This window comes from Oncorhynchus keta, chromosome 11 (assembly GCF_023373465.1).
Source record: "Oncorhynchus keta strain PuntledgeMale-10-30-2019 chromosome 11, Oket_V2, whole genome shotgun sequence".
Lineage (NCBI taxonomy): Eukaryota > Metazoa > Chordata > Actinopteri > Salmoniformes > Salmonidae > Oncorhynchus > Oncorhynchus keta.
In genome coordinates this window covers 39126993-39146640 of record NC_068431.1, presented here as the reverse complement: position 1 = coordinate 39146640, position 19648 = coordinate 39126993, and the positions used below count along the sequence as shown (strand labels likewise).

Sequence of the window (19648 nt, the reverse complement as noted above, 5' to 3'; positions counted from 1 at the left end):
AAAAATTGAAGAGCAGCATGAACACAAGACTACAGCACTAAACATCATATGCTCTTAAAATAGTCTAATGAACACAAGACTACAGCACTAAACATCATATGCTCTTAAAATAGTCTAATGAACACAAGACTACAGCACTAAACATCATATGCTCTTAAAATAGTCTAATGAACACAAGACTACAGCACTAAACATCATATGCTCTTAAAAAAGGCTTGACTACACACACTTATATGTGATCTGAAATCACTAGAAGTGTATTTTGCAGGTGTAAATGCAGGTGTCACTCTTTCATGCATGGCCTCTTTCTTCTGCACCTGGACACTCAGTGCTCCAGTGTCCTTGCATGAAGCCATGCCCCTCTAGTACCCCTCAGCCCTCATCCAAGATTAAAGGCAGACAGACAAACACAAAAGAGAACAAAGCCCTCCTTCCCACACAACCTACAACAGAGAGGATTTATACCTGAGGCATTTGGGACAGAAACGAAGGAGAGAGGAGAACATACATTGTATGTTGGTTGTCTGAAAAATATACTTAGTTAATCACTTGGTAAACTCCTGATAAGAGTATCATCAATAAACTGTGAACCACTTCAAACGCCACATTTGCAATCAGATGTTGCAGGGATAAATACCATGCAAAACTTTCTCTAAAAGGAATTGAGCTGTTGAATAAGAAGTCGTTGTGTTTTAATCAGTTTACAGTCCAGATCCAGTGTTTTAATCAGTTTATATATTTGCATATCAATAATATATTGAAGACCACCAGTCTCACTGCCCAGTGAGGAGGAAATGCTAGATTGAATGTTGATTACAGGTTGGAGGACCTGAATAGAAAAGCTTCTAAAATCAAGAAATGATTATTACACCAATCAAGGTATGCTTGCACACATGGGTTTTATCCCTCTGATCTCACCCTGCCTCTCCCTGCCTCTTCCCTTCTCTCTCTCTCCATGCCTCTTTCTCTCTGCCCCCCCCCCTCTCTCTATCTCTCTCTCTCTCTCTCTCTCTCTCTCTCTCTCTCTCTCTCTCTCTCTCTCTCTCTCTCTCTCAATCTCTCTCTCTCTCTCTCTCTCTCTCTCTCTCTCTCTCTCTCTCTCTCTCTCTCTCTCTTCCTGCTTCTCTCTCTCACTCCCTGCCTCTCCCTCTCTCTCTCTCCATGCCTCTTCCCTTCTCTCTCTCTCCCTGCCTCTTCCCTTCTCTCTCTCTCCATGCCTCTTCCCTTCTCTCTCTCTCCATGCCTCTTTCTCTCTGCCTCCCCCCCCTCTCTCTATCTCTCTCTCTCTCTTCCTGCTTCTCTCTCTCTCTCTCTCTCTCTCTCTCTCTCTCTCTCTCTCTCTCTCTCTCTCTCTTCCTGCTTCTCTCTCTCTCTCTCTCTCTCTCTCTCTCTCTCTCTCTCTCTCTCTCTCTCTCTCTCTCTCTCTCTCTCTCTCTCTCTCTCTTCCTGCTTCTCTCTCTCACTCCCTGCCTCTCCCTCTCTCTCTCACACACACACACTTAAACAACGAATATATTTAAGTCTGTGATGGAAACATTTACGGATCAGATTGCTTCTCCACATCTCCATGGTCACTGATCATCAGATCCTCGGAAATGTGTACCCAGCGCAGGTAGGCTACCTGGAACCGCAGATCAAGTCTCACCATGACGATGGGCAAAAACTATTTGAATAAATTGTGGAATCATCGGATTAATCAAGATATATAAAATCAGGTATGTTTTTTCTAATATATGAAATTAATATATGATATTAATTATCAAAGAGCCTTATGAACATTTCATGTAACAAACAAAAAAATCAAAATTATGAGAAGTGTAGGCTTTTGTGATGTTTTTGATTTTCAGGCATAGTAAAGAGCTCTAGTGGTTCATGATGGTTTTACTTTACACGACAGATGTCAGTAAATGTATATACACATTTTGAGAAAAGATGGAAAAATGATTTGCACTTGTTGATTGGAAACAATGCCAATACCAAATGAATTGCCCACTGGTACCGATATCTTGTTCACAGACCAGTGCAGGATTCCAGAGTCTTACACAGTGACCAAACAGTCAGGAGTTCTCTTCTATCAGTGGGCACATCATCACACAGCTGACAATCTGTGAAACTGTTCATCAGATTCGGAACTCATAAGGAACGTGAATGACCACTCAGGACATTACACCACATTGAGAGCTCTGGATGGACCAACCATCAACGTCCTCTGGCCTTGGGGGCCAGCTGTGTGTAGGTTCTCTGTGTGGGTACCCAGTTTGCTTTAGCACATTAGGGCTTGTTAAGCGTGTGTGTGTGTGTGTGTGTGTGTGTAGTTTGTAGTTTGTGTGTAATGTATGTGTAGTGAGTGATCTGAGTGGTGTTAATAAGCAGGCTCAGACAGGCAGTGTATGTTAGTGCAGTGGTTCGTGTATCTGTGCCGGGCCAGCTGCACTCATGGCTCGTAAACGGGATGGTGGCTGCTGCCCCCTGCCCCTCAATGAGGACAATGCCCGCTTCTGCCTGCTGGCAGGGCTCATCTTGCTCTATCTGCTGTGTGGGGCAGCTGTGTTCTCCGCCCTAGAGCGTCCCTCTGAGCTCCGCGCCCGCCTCCTCTGGGACCAGCAGCTGGCCAACTTTACCCTGAGCCACCGGGTGAGCCTGGGAGCCCTGCACGCGCTGCTGCGTCAGTATGAAGAGGCCAACGGGGCCGGGATCAGAGTGGATGCTCTTAGGCCCCGCTGGGACTTCTCTGGAGCCTTCTACTTTGTCGGCACGGTGGTGTCCACCATCGGTGAGTTGGACAGCTGCTCTCATTGAGGGTCAGAGTCAGGCTATTTTAGATGCAGTTCTTTGTTGTCATGTAGATGCAAACATCCGAACACAACTGTCTCAACAGATACACAGTATAATGTAGAGGATGTATTGAGTAGATGATGGGGGTGAAGAGAGGAGGCTACGGGGATTAGCTGGATGATCGGTTCGACTCCGAGACACTATTGTCAAATTAGTTTAATTTCAATTAAATGTCAGCATGTGAGGTTGATGTGCTTTACTATGACTTTTTCAATGTGATCACTACTCATGACTGAACAATGCCCCCATTTTTAACAGACAACAGGATTGCCATCTCATCCCTTCTCTCCCTCAGCTCCTGTCTTCATGACTGATTCAGTCTCCCTTATTTTTAGTTTATGTTAACATAATTTGGAAGTACCCAGTACTGTGAAATGATTATCCCTCACTAATATCAGCTACATTCATAGCATGAAGCCAAAATGCTAATATCAATATCGATGCTAATATCTCCACGTCTTTTGTCATCTCGACATGTAGTGCTAATTAAGAACAACTGTAAGGGCACTTAATTGACAAACAATTTTCACATTGACCCTTCTCTTTTGTACTCTTTCCCACCAGGCTTTGGTATGAACACCCCAGCTACCATCCCTGGTAAGATATTCCTGATCTTCTACGGCCTCATCGGCTGTGCCGCCACCATCCTCTTCTTCAACCTCTTCCTGGAGAGGATCATCACCATGCTGGCCTACATCATGCGTTGGTGCCACGAGCGGAGGATGAGGCGCTCGGGGTTGGGGGCTGTGTCAGGGGCCGAGGAGCCCCGCAGTGAGGAGGACAGTCTGGAGGGCTGGAAGCCCTCTGTCTATTATGTGATGCTGATCCTGGGGGTGGCGTCTGTGCTGATCGCCTGCAGCGCCTCCTCTCTGTACTGCTCCATGGAGGACTGGAGCTACATGGACTCCCTGTACTTCTGCTTCGTGGCCTTCAGCACCATCGGCTTCGGGGACCTGGTGAGCAGCCAAAGGGAGCACTATGAGGCCCAGGAAGCCTATCGCCTGGGCAACTGCCTCTTCATCCTCATGGGCGTGTGCTGCATCTACTCGCTCTTCAACGTCATCTCCATCATCATCAAACAGACTCTTAACTGGATCCTGGCCCGGCTGGCTTGTCCAGGCCGACGCTGTCCCTGCTCGTGCCCTAAGAGAGGCCTCCGCAGGCGGGTCTGCTGCCCCTGCCTCCATAAAAAACACTCTGGCTTGAGGCCTCCACCTGCACGACTCCGCCAGCAGCACTTCAAACGCAACGCCGTGCAGCCCACCCCGTCCCAAGTCCCCACAGGGCGACATCGCTACACGGACGCCTCGGTGGAGACAGTGTGCGACAGCGAGACGGACGCCGGAGCGGGGGTGGACGGGGTCGCTGGGGGCCGGCGTCTCTCTGGGGAGATGATTTCGGTGAATGACTTCACAGCGTCCAATAAGGTGTCTTTGGCGCTGCTGCAGAAGCAGCTGTGTGAGACGGCCCAGCAGGGCCCCAGGCAGAGCCACGTTCCTCGCCACAATGGCTTCTCTGGGGGGGTGGGTGCATTTGCCATTATGAACAACCGCCTGCAGGAGACCAGTGTGGACAGGTAGTCCCACCTGACCCCAACCAAACCTATTCACACCAACTCAGAAATAGAGCACTGTTTGTGTGGGTTATTGAAATATGACTGCAGCTTGACTGGATGCTGGATCTTCTCCTGTTATGTCTAAAAAAAAACTAGCAACGTTTCATCCTCAGAATGAGCATTGTTTGTAGATCAAACAGTAGTGAAACAGAACAGTTGGATGCCACGGCTGGCCATACATATTTGCCAAATTTGTTTTCAATGTAAATCATATTGAGGTCAGCTAGATTTCTAGTTGTAGACATGATTATAGCCCACAGCATATCCCTGTTCTGTCTGACAGCTTCTCAGAATACCAGACATTCATGACAATCACTGATCTCCTATTGAGACAGAATGATCCCGTTTGGTTCTGTGGGGGAGATGCGGTGGACAGGCACCTTCCATTTCAACAGCATATGTCTGGAGAGGGTTTGAGAGGCTCAAGTGATTGGCAGGAATGCAATGCTGAACGCAATCAGGCTTTGTGTGGAGTATGGAGATGTGGAGGGGGTCTGGAGGAGACCCACTGATTTACGAGAGCCTTTCAGATGTGTCCTGAGCTCCTCCACAACACAATGGATTTGCGTGGGGTGGCATCAGTGAACATAGAAATGTACCCATATTCTGTATTTGTATCCTGTCACCTAATGTCTAGGGCTCTGCTAGAGAACCTGTTGAATATGTATCATGGTTCAATTGTGTTGCGTTAATTAGATAGAAAGCCCTCAGACACACAGTATGAGAGCTGTAAAAGGAAGATAAAACCTCTTCATCTTCTGAAGGCTGAGATGGAGGTCACATTAAAATGCAATGCAATCATCAAGATAACTCTGACAAATAGGATATTGAAATAAAGCACATTTAATCAAATATAGCATTTGGAAAGGTATTTATGTCAATAAATGGTGTGAGAGTGTGACTATCTCATCCAATTTTTATGGATTGCCAATTTTCTGTGTTCATTTTAACAGTGATCAGGGCCCCTCACGCGTATGCAGGTATTTCCCACAAGAGTCACCTTGATCATGCATACTTATCTCTTTACAACATGAACATCATGTACCATATTATCCTCACCAAGGTGTTTCATAGCACATTTTTAAACAGGGAAGTTCAAAAATAAGAAGGCTGAACACTTTTTTTATTTAGAGACAACTCCTCCTGGTGGACATACATGAAATGAAGTCTCTTCGTTGTCTGTGATTTACCATCCGGCAGTAATCATTTAAAACACAGTAAAACCTTTAATGATCTGGCATATCAAAATATTTGTCATTATAAATATGTAGTTGAAAGCTACTTGATGGAGATGTAAGTGGATGCTGTGGTGCTCTCTAGTAAAATCTCTGCAAGTTCTTATTCGGTCAAATCATCTTTATTTAGGCTGAAAACAGTCATAACTTTTAACATGTAGTGTCTATACACACACTACACAGTATGTAAGTAAAGTACATACTCATTTAAATCACATGTGACACGTTCATCAATCTACTGACCTTTCTTGGGTTTGTCTTGGTCATGTCACTGTAACAGGTTATTAAATCCACTGTCATCAAGGTCGGTAAGGCAGCACAGTACAGGTCATGCCAACCAGACCAAACACAGTACAGGTCATGCCAACCAGACCAAACACAGTACAGGTCATGCCAACCAGACCAAACACAGTACAGGTCATGCCAACCAGACCAAACACAGTACAGGTCATGCCAACCAGACCAAACACAGTACAGGTCATGCCAACCAGACCAAACACAGGACAGAGAGAGAGAGGTTTGATGACTCAACACTAAACATCAACCTGAAATCTATACCTATAGAAGTTGTGCAAAGAATACTGGTGCTAATTTTACCTCATTGAATTCCATTTTTAAAGAATATAACAATTCGAATTTGACATTATTATCTATATGGGATAAATATATGTCAGATGGGTTGTCAACTACTGGATCATATTGCTGAGCCAGAATCTCTGAGTTTAAAAGTGTCAGGTCCTATAAAATAAAATTTTCCCTATATTGTAGAAATATAAAATCTATAGTCCACAAATTGCATTATACTTGTCACATCAGGATGTTGCTTGGCAGGAGGGATGCGACAATATTCCTTCGTCAGCTTCCCCTTTGTGATCGATTGAATTGCCACATAATGAAAACAGTTTTTATTTTGTCATTGGTTGTGTTCCTGAGACGTTTCCCAGACAACAGAGCCTAGACGAGCTTCTCAGAAACACCAAGCCCCTGGAGAAAAATGTGGACTGCTGTTAAGTGATTGTGTATAAATACTGACCCGCTCAGAGATGACGTAGTATTGGTATAGTAACTGAGACAGTTTGATATAAATACAAACACTTACATTAGGTGTAGTAGGTTTGTGTGCCTCTTTCTTTTCGTAATAGGCAGAGATGATACAGTTCCTTCTGCAACACACAGGAAACAGGTTTGAGGACAAGCAGTGTCTCTCTACTCAGAGGATCCTTATTGCACTTACTTGCTCTGCAGACCGCCTCCAGGTGGTAAACCTGGGACATCAGTGTTTGCCAGAACAGTGAGGACAGACAGCAGGTCAGGATCCTCCCCCTGGGAACTCAGCTCCTCATAAATCTCTATCAAAAGGGAAGAGGGGAGTATTTGAAAGAAAAACAATGATTGAAATGATACATGTAGCGTACTTGACAATAGTGCACCTGTCCTCTCTGTATCAATGAACTGTTTCACTCCACAAAATGAGTGCCTTTTGCATTCCTTTGATATTTGAAGTAGAAATGGTGCACAGATATTGAATTTTAAAAGCCTGTTATATTCAATGAAGTTGCCTTTAATATAGACCACATGGACAATTCAATAAATCTGTTTTTTTTATATTAATAAAGACTTGCTAAAGTGCCCGACATTCAGCATTTGTACATGTCCTTTTAAGCATCCTCTGTGACTTATAGGACTATTTTAACCCCCTTAACCCCAACATTTCTCCAAGTTGTCACCATCATTGCAAAGCCCTAGTTATTTTGTTGCATTTTGTCAAAACTGTTACTTGAACTGAGCTCTTGTTTTAATATATTTTTCAAAAGAAACAGTGTAAAAGCAGGTGAGCTGGTTCTACTCCTTTTGGCTATTTTTTTATGCTTCGTGGTGGGAAACTGAGCTGGTCGATCACACCACGTCAACCCTGTTAGCTATGAACAGACAAGCTAGACATTTTTTTACAGAAATGTTTTGGGGTGAAGCTTGCATTCAATCGCCCCTCCTTGTTGTACACAACAAGCTTCTACTCCTTCTGTCACAAGGGGATTTATGGCTGATTTAAGAAGTCGTCAACCCTGTTACTTTATTTGCACTTAATAGGCACTTACTATAGTATTTCTTTTATTTAACCTCTTGAGATGGGAAAACATGTTTTTTTATTAAGTTTAACGTTCTCTTTATGACTGTTGGTGTTTTTAGGTACTCAAAATGTGACTAATTTGTGGAATGACCCAACTATAGTTGTGTAAATCTTGTTGAAAACTGATTTGGGGTTAAAATGGATAAACTGAAGTGAGTGAATATAATTATCCTCACAACGACCCCCACAATACTGCACCTGCCACTTTAGACTCCAGCAGATCTTCAAGTGCTGCCTCCTGGTGTAGGGCCTCTGCTGAGAGCTGGGGGGAGCCAGGGAAGCAGACCAAGATTATGCTGATGTTGTCCAGACTGCCCTGCAGAGGAGAACAAGCCAACCAGGGTTAGGACAGTCCCAGTACACAGAGATCCCCTCATGGTAGGATACAGTACAGACCTGACATAAGTACATCTTACATTTGTAAAGAGGGTTGACTGTTGTTAGCACATTTTTGTGATGTGCCCTCTGAACAGTGTGTGAGATAGGATAATCTTTCCCTCCATTATAATAATGGTGAAAATGTATTGAGCTGTAGATATTGTTGTTGGTCAAGTGCCAAATCAGGTGAGTGCCAAACAAGGCTTACTAGAAGGCTACTAGCAGGATTACAACAGCCCGCTAAGTAGTGACCTTTGACCTCCAACTACGACCACTTCTCTTCTGTGTTTGTCTGATCCTTACAAGATTAGGCCCCCTTTGTTCTAGAAGTTACCCCACTCTCAAATGATAGAGTACTGTCTGTCTTCCCTGTAGCCTACGTGGTGCATGAACTGCTGACTGTTAATAATTTACAGATGATTGTTGACACCTCAACCAGGATTAAGGGGCAGGGCAATTTGCGACTGTTGTTGTCTTTGTAATCAGTGGCTGTATTGGAGGGGGAGTGGTTTCTCCTCTCATAGGCAATCAGCAATTGGTATCATGGAGGTGTGCTCTTTACCTCTGCAAGGCAATTATTGCTAGCGCTTCAGTCTCCCATGTTTTCTCAGTGGCGGTCTGGTCTCAAATCTAAGACCATCGCTGAAACAAAGAAGGTGCTGTAGAGTTGTTCTGCTGAGTTATTTGAGGAAGGAAAGAGAGGAAGGCTCCACACCACTCTCTTACTTGAGTGTCTTACCTCCAACTATGACCACTTCTCTTCTGAAAAACAGCTTGTATCTCAAGGCCATCAGACTGTTAAATAGCCATCACTAGGCACCTTAGAGGCTGCTGCCACATATACATAGACTTGAAATGACTGGCCACTAATAATGGAACACTAGTCACTTTAATAATTTTTACATATTTTTGCTATACTGTACAGTACCAGTCAAACGTTTGGACACACCTACTCATTCAAAGGGTTTCTTTATTTGGACTATTTTCTACATTGCAGACTAATAGTGAAGACATCAAAACTATGAAATAACACATGGAATCATGTAGTAACCAAAAAAGTGTTAAACAAATCTAAATATATTTTAGATTTGAGATTCTTCAAAGTAGCCACCCTTTGAATTGATGACAGCTTTGCACAATCTTGGCATTCTCTCAACCAGCTTCATGAGGTAGTCACCTGGAATGCATTTCAATGGAATGCATTTGTATTTTATTTGATTTATTTCACCTTTATTTAACCAGGTAGGCCAGTTGAGAACAAGTTCTCATTTACAACTGCGACCTGGCCAAGATAAAGCAAAGCAGTGCGACAAAAACAACACAGAGTTACACATGGGATAAACAAACGTACAGTCAATAGTACAATAGAAAAAAATATATATACAGTGTGTGCAAATGTAGTAAGATTAGGGAGGTAAGACAATACATAGGCCATTGTGGCGAAATAATTTCAATTTAGCATTAACACTGAGGTGATAGATGTGCAGATGATGATGTGCAAGTAGAGATTCTGGAGTGCAAAAGAGCAAGCGGGTAAGTAATAATATGGGGACGAGGTAGTTGGGTGGGCTATTTACAGATTGGCTGTGTACAGGTACAGTGATCGGTAAGCTGCTCTGACAACTGATGCTTAAAGTTAGAGAGGGAGATATGACTCCAGCTTCAGAGATTTTTGCAGTTTGTTCCAGTCATTAGCAGCAGAGAACTGGAAGGAAAGGCAGCCAAAGGAAGTGTTGGCTTTGGGGATGACCAGTGAAATATACCTGCTGGAGTGCATGCTACGTGTGAGTGTTGCTATGGTGACCAGTGAGCTGAGATAAGGCGTGGCTTTACCTTGAAAATACTTATAGATGACCTGGAGCCAGTGGGTTTGGCGATGAATATGTAGTGAGGGCCAGCCAACGAGAGGACACAGGTCGCAGTGGTGGGTAGTATATGGGGCATTGGTGACAAAATGGCGCTGTGATTGACTACAAACAGTTTGCTGAGTAGTAGGTGTTGCAGGCTATATTGTAAATTACATCGCCAAAGTCAAGGATTGGTAGGATAGTCAGTTTTACGAGGGTTTTACGAGGAGGTTTGGCAGCATGAGTGAAGGAGGCTTTGTTGCGATTTAGGAAGCCGATTCTAGATTTAATTTTGGATTGGAGATGCTTAATGTGAGTCTGGAAGGTGAGTTTACAGTCTAACCAGACACCTAGGTATTTGTAGTTGTCCACATATTCTAAGTCAGAACCGTCCAGAGTAGTGATGCTAGTCGGGTGGGAGGGTACGGGCAGCAATCGGTTGAAGAGCATGCACTTAGTTTTACTAGAATGTAAAGCAGTTGTAGGCCACGGAAGGAGTGTTGTATGGCGTTGAAGCTTGTTTGGAGGTTTGTTAGTACAGTGTCCAAAGAAGGGCCAGATGTATACAGAATGGTGTCGTCTGCGTAGAGGTGGATCAGAAAATCACCAGCAGCAAGAGCGACATCATTGAAATATACAGAGAAAAAAGTTGCCCCAGAATTGAACCCTGTGGCACGTGAACCCCTAGAGACTGCCAGAAGTCTGGACAACAGGCCCTCCAATTTAACACACTGAACACTATCTGAGAAGTAGTTGGTGAACCAGGCGAGGCAGTCATTTGAGAAGCCAAATTTGAGATTTTTATTCCAACCGCCGTGTCTTTGTGAGATGCAGAGTACGTGAACGGATTATCTCAGCATGTGTGGTTCCCACAGTGAAGCATGGAGGAGGAGGTGTGATGGTGTGGGTTGCCTTGCTGGTGACACTGTCTGTGATTTATTTAGAATTCAAGGCCCACTTAACCAGCATGGCTACCAAAGCATTCCGCAGCGTTATGCCATCCCATCTAGTTTGCTCTTAGTTGGACTATCATTTGTTTTTCAACAGGACAATGACCCATAACACACCTCCAGGCTGTGTAAGGGCTATTTGACAAGTGGTCCTTCTGTGGCTCAGTTGGTAGAGCATGGCGCTTGTAACGCCAGGGTAGTGGGTTCGATTCCCGGGACCACCCATACGTAGAATGTATGCACACATGACTGTAAGTCGCTTTGGATAAAAGCGTCAGCTAAATGGCATATATTATTATTATTATATTATTATAAGGAGTGTGCTGCATCAGATGACCTGGCCCCCACAATCACCCGGCCTTAACCCAATTGAGATGGTTTGGGATGAGTTGGACCGCAGAGTGAAGGAAAAGCAGCCAACAAGTGCTCAGCATATGTGGGGACTCCTTCAAGACTGGTGGAAAATAATTCCTCGTGAAGCTGGTTGAGAGAATGCCAAGAGTATGCAAAGCTGTCATCAAGGCAAAGGGTGGCTACTTTGAAGAATCTCTAATATAAAATATATTTTGTGTTATTTTACAGTTTTTGTCTTCACTATTATTCTACAACATAGAAAATAGTAAAAGTATAGAAAAACCCTTGATTGAGTTGGTGTCCAAACATTTGACTGGTACTGTATATAATGTATTCTATTCTACTGTATTAGTCTATGACACTCTGACATTGCTCATCCTAATATATATATATTCCTAAATTCCATTATTTTACTTTTAGGTTGTGTGTATTGTGTGTATTGTTGTGAATTTGAGATACTACTGCAATGTTGGAGCTAGAAACACAAGCATTTCGCTACACCCGCAATAACATCTGCTAAATGTGTATGTGACAAATCAAATTTGATTTTATTGAGTTATTTTCAGATGATCTCATTTTGCTCTTTTGTAGCTTTGCCAACTATGTATGTGTTTTCTATACCTGTTTTCTCCTCTCCCTGTAGGCTTTACAGATGCTTCCCACACCTTGGCTGCAACCCTCCTAATTTAGTGTACCTTGCGCGCACAACAATGTGGGATTCCTGGTCTGTCTCTGGCAGTGTTTTGAACTATTTCTTCCCCTCCTTGCCTCTTTTGACCTCACCTGTTCCCAGTCTCCTCCCACTCACAAGGCAGGCAATACGCTTGACCTCATCTTCACCTACCTTCCATCACTGTAAATTTCAAGCTTCTGGCTCTTTTCGATCTTCACCGCCCTCCGTAGCCCTTTCCTGCAGTCAATGACCAAAACTACCCTCTTTGGCCTCATGGATGGAATGTTATTCATATTCATACAACTGTCAAACAGTTGTCATATTCTGTGATGTACAGTATATAAAGTGTAATGTTGGAATGTATTACATTTCAACTCTATTTGACACAGTACAGGTGTTTTCTTTTTTTAAAGCCAATAACCATATGTGTAAAGGTGTATACTTCTGTTTCAAGGTAAATGTGTTAAAGATGACCAAGATACACTCTTTGTGACCCTGATTGAGCCCATTGCAGTAAAAGATTAAACCTCCCCTCCTCTTCCCGTTCTGCGGATTACTTTGTCAAACACGTTGAAAAGAAGGTCGACGACATCTCCTCCTCATTCCCTCAGCCTTTTGAGTCCACTGGTCCCACTCACACAGAACTACCCTACATCTTGACCTCTTTCTACCTCTCTTTTCAGATCAAATCCTGCGATTAGTGTGGTCCGGCCGCCTGACAACCTGCTCTCTTTACTCCATCCCCTTCTCCAGACAATCTCTGGAGACCTCCCATTCCTCATAAACTCATCCCTGACCACTGGCTGTGTCCCCCCTGACTTTAAAATGGCCAGGGTCGTTTCCCTCAAGAAACCAACACTTGACCCCTCTGACGCCAAAAATTACAGACCGGTATACCTGTCTTTTGTTTCCAAAACTCTTGAGCGTGCTCTCTGACTAACTCTCTCTCTATCTCTTTCAGAACAATCTTCTTGACCCTAACCAGTCAGGCATCAAGACGGGTCACTCAACCGAGACTGCTCTTCTCTGTGTCACGAAGGCTCTCCTCACTGCTGAAACTGACACTCTCTCCTTTGTTCTCATCCTCCTAGATCTATCCACAACCTTCAACAATGTGAACCCTCAGATTCTCCTCTCCACGCTCTCAGGGCTGGGTGTCTCAGGCTCTGCACATTTTTGGATTGCATCCTACCTGGCAGGCCACTCCTACCTGGTGACGTGGAGTGGATCTGCACCACATACTTTCAATACAGGTGTCCCTCAGGGCTCAGTTCTAGGCCCTCTCTTCTTCTCTCTATACATCAAGCCACTTGGTTCTGTCATATCCTCGCATGGTCTCTCCTATTACTGCTATGCGGATGACACCCAGGTGGCGACACACATCTCTGCGTGCCTGGAAGATACACTACATGACCAAAAGTATGTGGACACCTGCTCGTCGAACATCTCATTCCCAAATCATGTGCATTTAACATGGAGTTGCTGCCTCCACTCTTCTGGTGAGGCTTTCCACTAGATGTTGGAACATTGCTGTGGGGACCTGCTTCCATTCAGTCACAAGAGCATTAGTGATGTCGGCACTGATGTTGGCCGATTAGGCCTGGTTTGCAGTCGGCATTGCAATTCATCCCAAAGGTATTCGATGTGGTTGAGGTCAAGGCTCTTTGCAGGCCAGTCAAGTTCTTCCACATCAATCTCGACAAACCATTTCTGTATGGATCTCGCTTTATGCACAGGGGCATTGTCATGCTGAAACAGGATAGGGCCTTCCTTAAACTGTTGCCACAAAGTTGGAAAAACAAAATAGTCTAGAATGTGATTGTATGCTGTAGCATTAAGATTTCCCTTCACTTGAACTGAGGTGCCTAGCCTGAGGTGCCTAGCCCGAACCATGAAAAACAGCCCCAGACCATTATTCCTCCTACACCAACTTCACAATTGGCACTATGCATTAGGGAAGGTAGCGTTCTCTTTGCATCCGCCAAACCCAGATTCGTCCGTCGGACTGCTAGATGGTGAATCGTGATTTATCACTCCAGAGAACGATATTCCACTGCTCCAGAGTCCAAAGGCAGCAAGCTTTACACCACTCCAGCTGATGCTTGACATTGCGCATGGTGATCTTAGGCTTGTGTAGGGCTGCTCGGTCATGGAAACCCATTTCAGGAAGCTCCTGACGAACAGTTATTGTGCTGACGTTGCATCCAGAGGCAGTTTGGAACTCGGTAGTGAGTGTTGCAAAACCCGAGAACAGACGATCTTTACAAGCTTTAGCACTCGGCGGTCCCGTTGTTTGAGCCATCACTTTGCGGCTGAGCCGTTGTTGCTCCTAGACGTTTCCACTTCACAATAACAGCACGTACAGTTGACTAGGGCAGCTCTAGCAGGGCAGAAATTTTACAAACTGACTTGTTGCAAAGGTGGCATCCTATGACGGTGCCACGTTGAAAATCACGGAGCTCTTCGGTAAGGCCATTCTACTGTCAATATTTGTCTGTGGGGGTTGCATGGCTGTGTGCTCGATTTTATAGACCTGTCAGCAACGGTTGTGGCTGAAATAGACTAATCTACTAATTTGAAGGGGTGTCCACATAATTTTGTATTATATAGTGTGCCTCAGCTTGGATGTAAGCCCACCACCTCAAGCTCAACCTGGACAAGATGGAGCTGCTCTTCCTCCCAGGGAAAGCTTGCCCACTCCAAGACCTCTCCATCAAGGTTGACAACTCGAGTGTCCCCCCCCAGAGTGCAAAGAACCTTGGCGTGACCCTGGACAACACCCTGTCGTTCTCTGTAAACATCAAAGCAGTGACCTGCTCTATAACATCCATAGAGTACGACCCTACCTCACACAGGAAGTGGCGCAGGTCCTAATACAGGCAGTTGTCATCTCCCGTCTGTATTCCTGCAACTTGCTGTTGGCTGGGCTCCCCGCTTGTGCCATCAAACCCCTGCAACTTATCCAGAATGCTGCAGTCTACCTGGTGTTTAACCGTCCCAAGTTCTCCCATGTCACCCCGCTCCTCCACACACTCCACTGGGTTCCAGTTGAAACTCGCATCCACTACAAGGCCATGGTTCTTACCTACTGAGCAGCAAGAGGATCTGCCCCTCCCTACCTTCAGGCTATGCTCAAACCCTACACCCCAACCCGAGTACTCCGCTCTGCCACCTGTGGTCTCTTGGCTCAGAACCAGCTTCCCCCTGAAGCTACGACAGCAGAATCCCTGCTCATCTTCCGAAAACTTTGAAATTCTACCTCTTCAAAGAGTATTTTAAATAATCTCCTCGCACCCCCCCCCCCCACGTCCGATCCTGATGTGACCTGGGTGGGCTAATAAAAGCAGAGTCTGATGTACAAATGCTGTACGCAACCTTGTCCTTTGTATAAGACTGACCCTCCACACAGCAAAGCTAAAGCACATTGTCTCCCTTCAGGAACATGAATAGCCTACTTCCTCCTTCATGCACAACTGAACTCACTCGTCGCGCCTTCATGCACAACTGAACTGACTATGACGGTGAAGTGTGTGAGAGCATTAGAAACTGTGACATTTTCAGGTCATTGAGCAGAATCTCTAAACTGGAACACTGTTATATAACCGCCAAGCCATACTAAAGTGAGGATATGGTAGTCAAAGCCAGCCCAGCTCTGCTCACAGAGTATGTTCAATAGGTGTGTGCTAGTGGGTGTGTGTTTGTAAAGGTATTGTGACGTCATACATTCTCATGTCCCAGTGGTCTGTCTAAGCCTTGCGAAGGTCAGAAGGTACTCTTTGAGTTCTGGTATATCCTCGATAATCATATTTCATGGGATTATTATTATGTAATGGAAAATAAATCCATAGCCTCTGCCAAAATAATATCACGTTTTATTAACTAATGTTCAGTCTGTGTGGCTCATGTTTAACCAGATCAGAACATTTTGCCCTGTCTACATGGAGGATAGTGCATCCACATGTTGACAGCGAACTGATACACTTATGCACCAACATGTACATGAAGGGACTATTTGAACAGATGACTGATGTGGTCCATATGTAATGATCTACAGGTGACCTTGGGTACTGACCTTATAGAGGCAGAGGTCAATGACCTGGGAGCAGACGTCCCTGAGGTCAGTGCAGACGCGCAGACGGCTGCGGATGAAAGCACACAGCTCCTCGTTGGAGACCGTGTCCCACACCCCGTCACAGGCCAGCACCAGGAACTCATCCCCGGGCGACCGTTCCACCACACACACCTCTGGCTCCGGAGACACCATCTGCTGGGTGGGTGGCCGGTTCTCTGCCCCCTTGTAGCTGAAGTCCCCCAGGGCTCGGGACACGGCTAAGGAGCCGTTGATGCGCTGCAGGGACACGGAGCCACCGGCGCTCTCAATGCGCTCCCTCTCCAGAGGGCTGTAGGGCTTGTGGTCCTCAGTGGAGAAGCACACTTGCCCTGCCCGGCACAGCATGGCACGCGAGTCTCCACAGTTGGCGAAGTAGAAGTATCGTGGTGAGATGAGAGTGGAAGTCACGGTGGTGCCACCCCGCTCCCAGCCCTCACGGCGGGCTGCAGTTAGCAGGTGTTTGTCTGTGTGTAGGAAGCCATCTGTGAAGCTCCCTCTCACCCGATCAGGGTGGTCCTCTGGCCCGATCCCTCCTACAGGACACACCCGTACAGTTAGTACACACATACCATACAGTTGGTACACACAGGCCATACAGTTGGTACACACAGGACATACAGTTGGTACACACATACCGTACAGTTGGTACACACATACCATACATTTAGTACACACATACCGTACAGTTGGTACACACAGGCCATACAGTTGGTACACACAGGCCATACAGTTGGTACACACATACCGTACAGTTGGTACACACATACGGTACAGTTGGTACACACATACCGTACAGTTGGTACACACAGGCCATACAGTTGGTACACACAGGCCATACAGTTGGTACACACATACACAGTTGGTACACACATACGGTACAGTTGGTACACACATACCGTACAGTACATTTGGTACACACATACCAGGCCATACAGTTGGTACACACATACCGTACACACATACAGTTGTTACACACATACCGTACATTTGGTACACACACCGTACATTTGGTACACACAGTTGGTACACACACACACCATACAGTTGGTACACACAGGCCATACAGTTGGTACACACAGGACATACAGTTGGTACACACATACCGTACAGTTGGTACACACAGTTGGTACACAGGCCATACAGTTGGTACACACATACCATACATTTAGTACACACATACCGTACAGTTGGTACACACAGACCATACAGTTGGTACACACAGGCCATACAGTTGGTACACACATACCGTACAGTTGGTACACACATACGGTACAGTTGGTACAGTTGGTACACACATACCGTACAGTTGGTACACACATACCGTACATTTGGTACACACATACAGTTGGTACACATACCGTACAGTTGGTACACACAGGCCATACAGTTGGTACACACATACCGTACACACAGGCCATACAGTTGGTACACACAGGACATACAGTTGGTACACACATATACCATACAGTTGGTACACACAGGCCATACAGTTGGTACACACAGGCCATACAGTTGGTACACACATACCGTACAGTTGGTACACACATACCATACATTTAGTACACACATACCGTACAGTTGGTACACAGGCCATACAGTTGGTACACACAGGCCATACAGTTGGTACACACAGGCCATACAGTTGGTACACACATAGTACATTTGGCCATACAGTACACACAGGCCATACACATACCGTACAGTTGGTACACACAGGCCATACAGTTGGTACACACATACCGTACAGTTGGTACACACAGGCCATACAGTTGGTACACACAGGCCATACAGTTGGTACACACATACCGTACAGTTGGTACACACATACCGTACAGTTGGTACACACAGGCCATACAGTTGGTACACACATACCGTACAGTTGGTACACACATACCGTACAGTTGGTACACACATACCGTACAGATGGTACACACAGGCCATACAGTTGGTACACACATACCGTACAGTTGGTACACACATACCGTACAGTTGGTACACACATACCGTACAGTTGGTACACACAGGCCATACAGTTGGTACACACATACCGTACAGTTGGTACACACAGGCCATACAGTTGGTACACACAGGCCATACAGTTGGTACACACATACCGTACAGTTGGTACACACATGCCGTACAGTTGGTACACACAGGCCATACAGTACACAAGCAGTAAGTACACATAGGAAGTCAGTACACACTGCACACAGGCAGTAAAAGCAGTGGCTAAAATGATTGGTGTTATTGGTCAGCTACGTATTTATTTTACCACAACACTGCTACTTTATCTTGCTAATCTCCAGGAACCTAAAATGTAGTGATCATTTATAGTTATTAACAGGTATACACCTCTCTAACATAGGCTATTCAATACATCACTGAGGAGTCACATGCTTTACCTCGATGAGCTTAATGTTACATATAAATATCTGCTCTCGAATGAGTCATCAACTCAATATATGAAGATCTGTTCACGCATCTCTTTTGTATCAAGCATCTATTTAAACTATGAGATGAAACAGGCTGTTAAGTAACATGAGAAGTATGTCAAACACAGATGATAACATTTTGTCTAAGTTTGTCTCACCTGTAGCTAGGACCTGATCCAGCAGGTGTTGTGAGGCATACTGTGCCACTTGGTTGCCCGCATGCCCATCAAACACAGCAAAGAAGCTCCAGTCTGCCAGCCCTGCGCCCAGCTGAGGCACACAGTTGTGGTAGTCCTCCATGTTGGCCCTCCAGCCCTGCATGCTGCCCAGGGCGTAGGTCAGGCCCCAGCGGGAGCAGCCCTCCTCAGTCAGCTTGTCCAGGACGGGACGGTCCAGGTAGGGGCTGGGGATCACCTCCTCCTCCTCCCCCTGCATGTGCTCTGCCCCTCCACGGCCCCCTCCCTTGAAGAAGGAGCTGACCCTCTTCTCTGTCTCCTTCACCAGCTGCCGGACAAATGCAGGCATCTCCACACTCCCCTTCCGTGTTGTCCTCATGGCTACAGCAGCTGACAGTGTGTTTCTGGGTGTCTTCTTTCCCTCTCCCCCCCGCTGTGGGCCTGTGGGCCTGTGGGCCAGTGGGCTGTTGGCTAGGCCTGTGCCGCGCCGTGTGGTGCCTGCGTAGCCCCGCTTCTCCAAGCCTTTCAGAGCATGGCTTCCCAGGCTGATGCTATTGGTCTGGCTGATTGATTTTCTCTGTGCTGCTGCTTGCTGTTTACACCCCTCTCTCTGCCCATATCCTTCCTTTCAGTCCTCTCTTCTCTCTTCCTGTTCTCTCTGGAGATCTCACTGATCTGCAGTCTCTCCTGTATTCATCGCTGCTCTGTGTTTGTTAGCTTTCCTCTGTAGTCCTGTGATTTCACCTTCTCCCTCTCTTTTTCATAGCACTTCCCTCTTTCTCCAGCTGTCCCCTAGTCTTTCTGTTTGCCTCATCTGTGATTGGTTGGCTATTTATGTAGACCAATCCCTGAGCAGCATAGCTCATCCCTATCATGCAAGCGCTGTCACTTCTCCCTCCCTCCCGGTCTTCCTA

At 45.6% G+C, this 19648-nt stretch overlaps 2 protein-coding genes across 2 annotated transcripts; one reads left to right on the top strand and one right to left on the bottom strand.

Moving 5' to 3' along the window:
- Nucleotides 1-2330: 2330 nt before the first annotated feature.
- Nucleotides 2331-5370, top strand: kcnk12l (potassium channel, subfamily K, member 12 like). Its single transcript, XM_035780579.2, has 2 exons — nucleotides 2331-2773; nucleotides 3400-5370. The coding sequence occupies exons 1-2, from the start codon at nucleotides 2437-2439 to the stop codon at nucleotides 4413-4415; spliced, it is 1353 nt and encodes a 450-aa protein (XP_035636472.1). The 5' UTR covers nucleotides 2331-2436; the 3' UTR covers nucleotides 4416-5370.
- A 415-nt stretch (nucleotides 5371-5785) lies between these two features.
- On the bottom strand, nucleotides 5786-19593 carry ppm1nb (protein phosphatase, Mg2+/Mn2+ dependent, 1Nb (putative)). Its single transcript, XM_035780580.2, has 6 exons — nucleotides 18717-19593; nucleotides 16088-16659; nucleotides 8012-8129; nucleotides 6920-7034; nucleotides 6785-6848; nucleotides 5786-6669 (listed from the first exon to the last, which is right to left on the bottom strand). The coding sequence occupies exons 1-6, from the start codon at nucleotides 19111-19113 to the stop codon at nucleotides 6640-6642; spliced, it is 1296 nt and encodes a 431-aa protein (XP_035636473.1). The 5' UTR covers nucleotides 19114-19593; the 3' UTR covers nucleotides 5786-6639.
- Nucleotides 19594-19648: the final 55 nt, after the last annotated feature.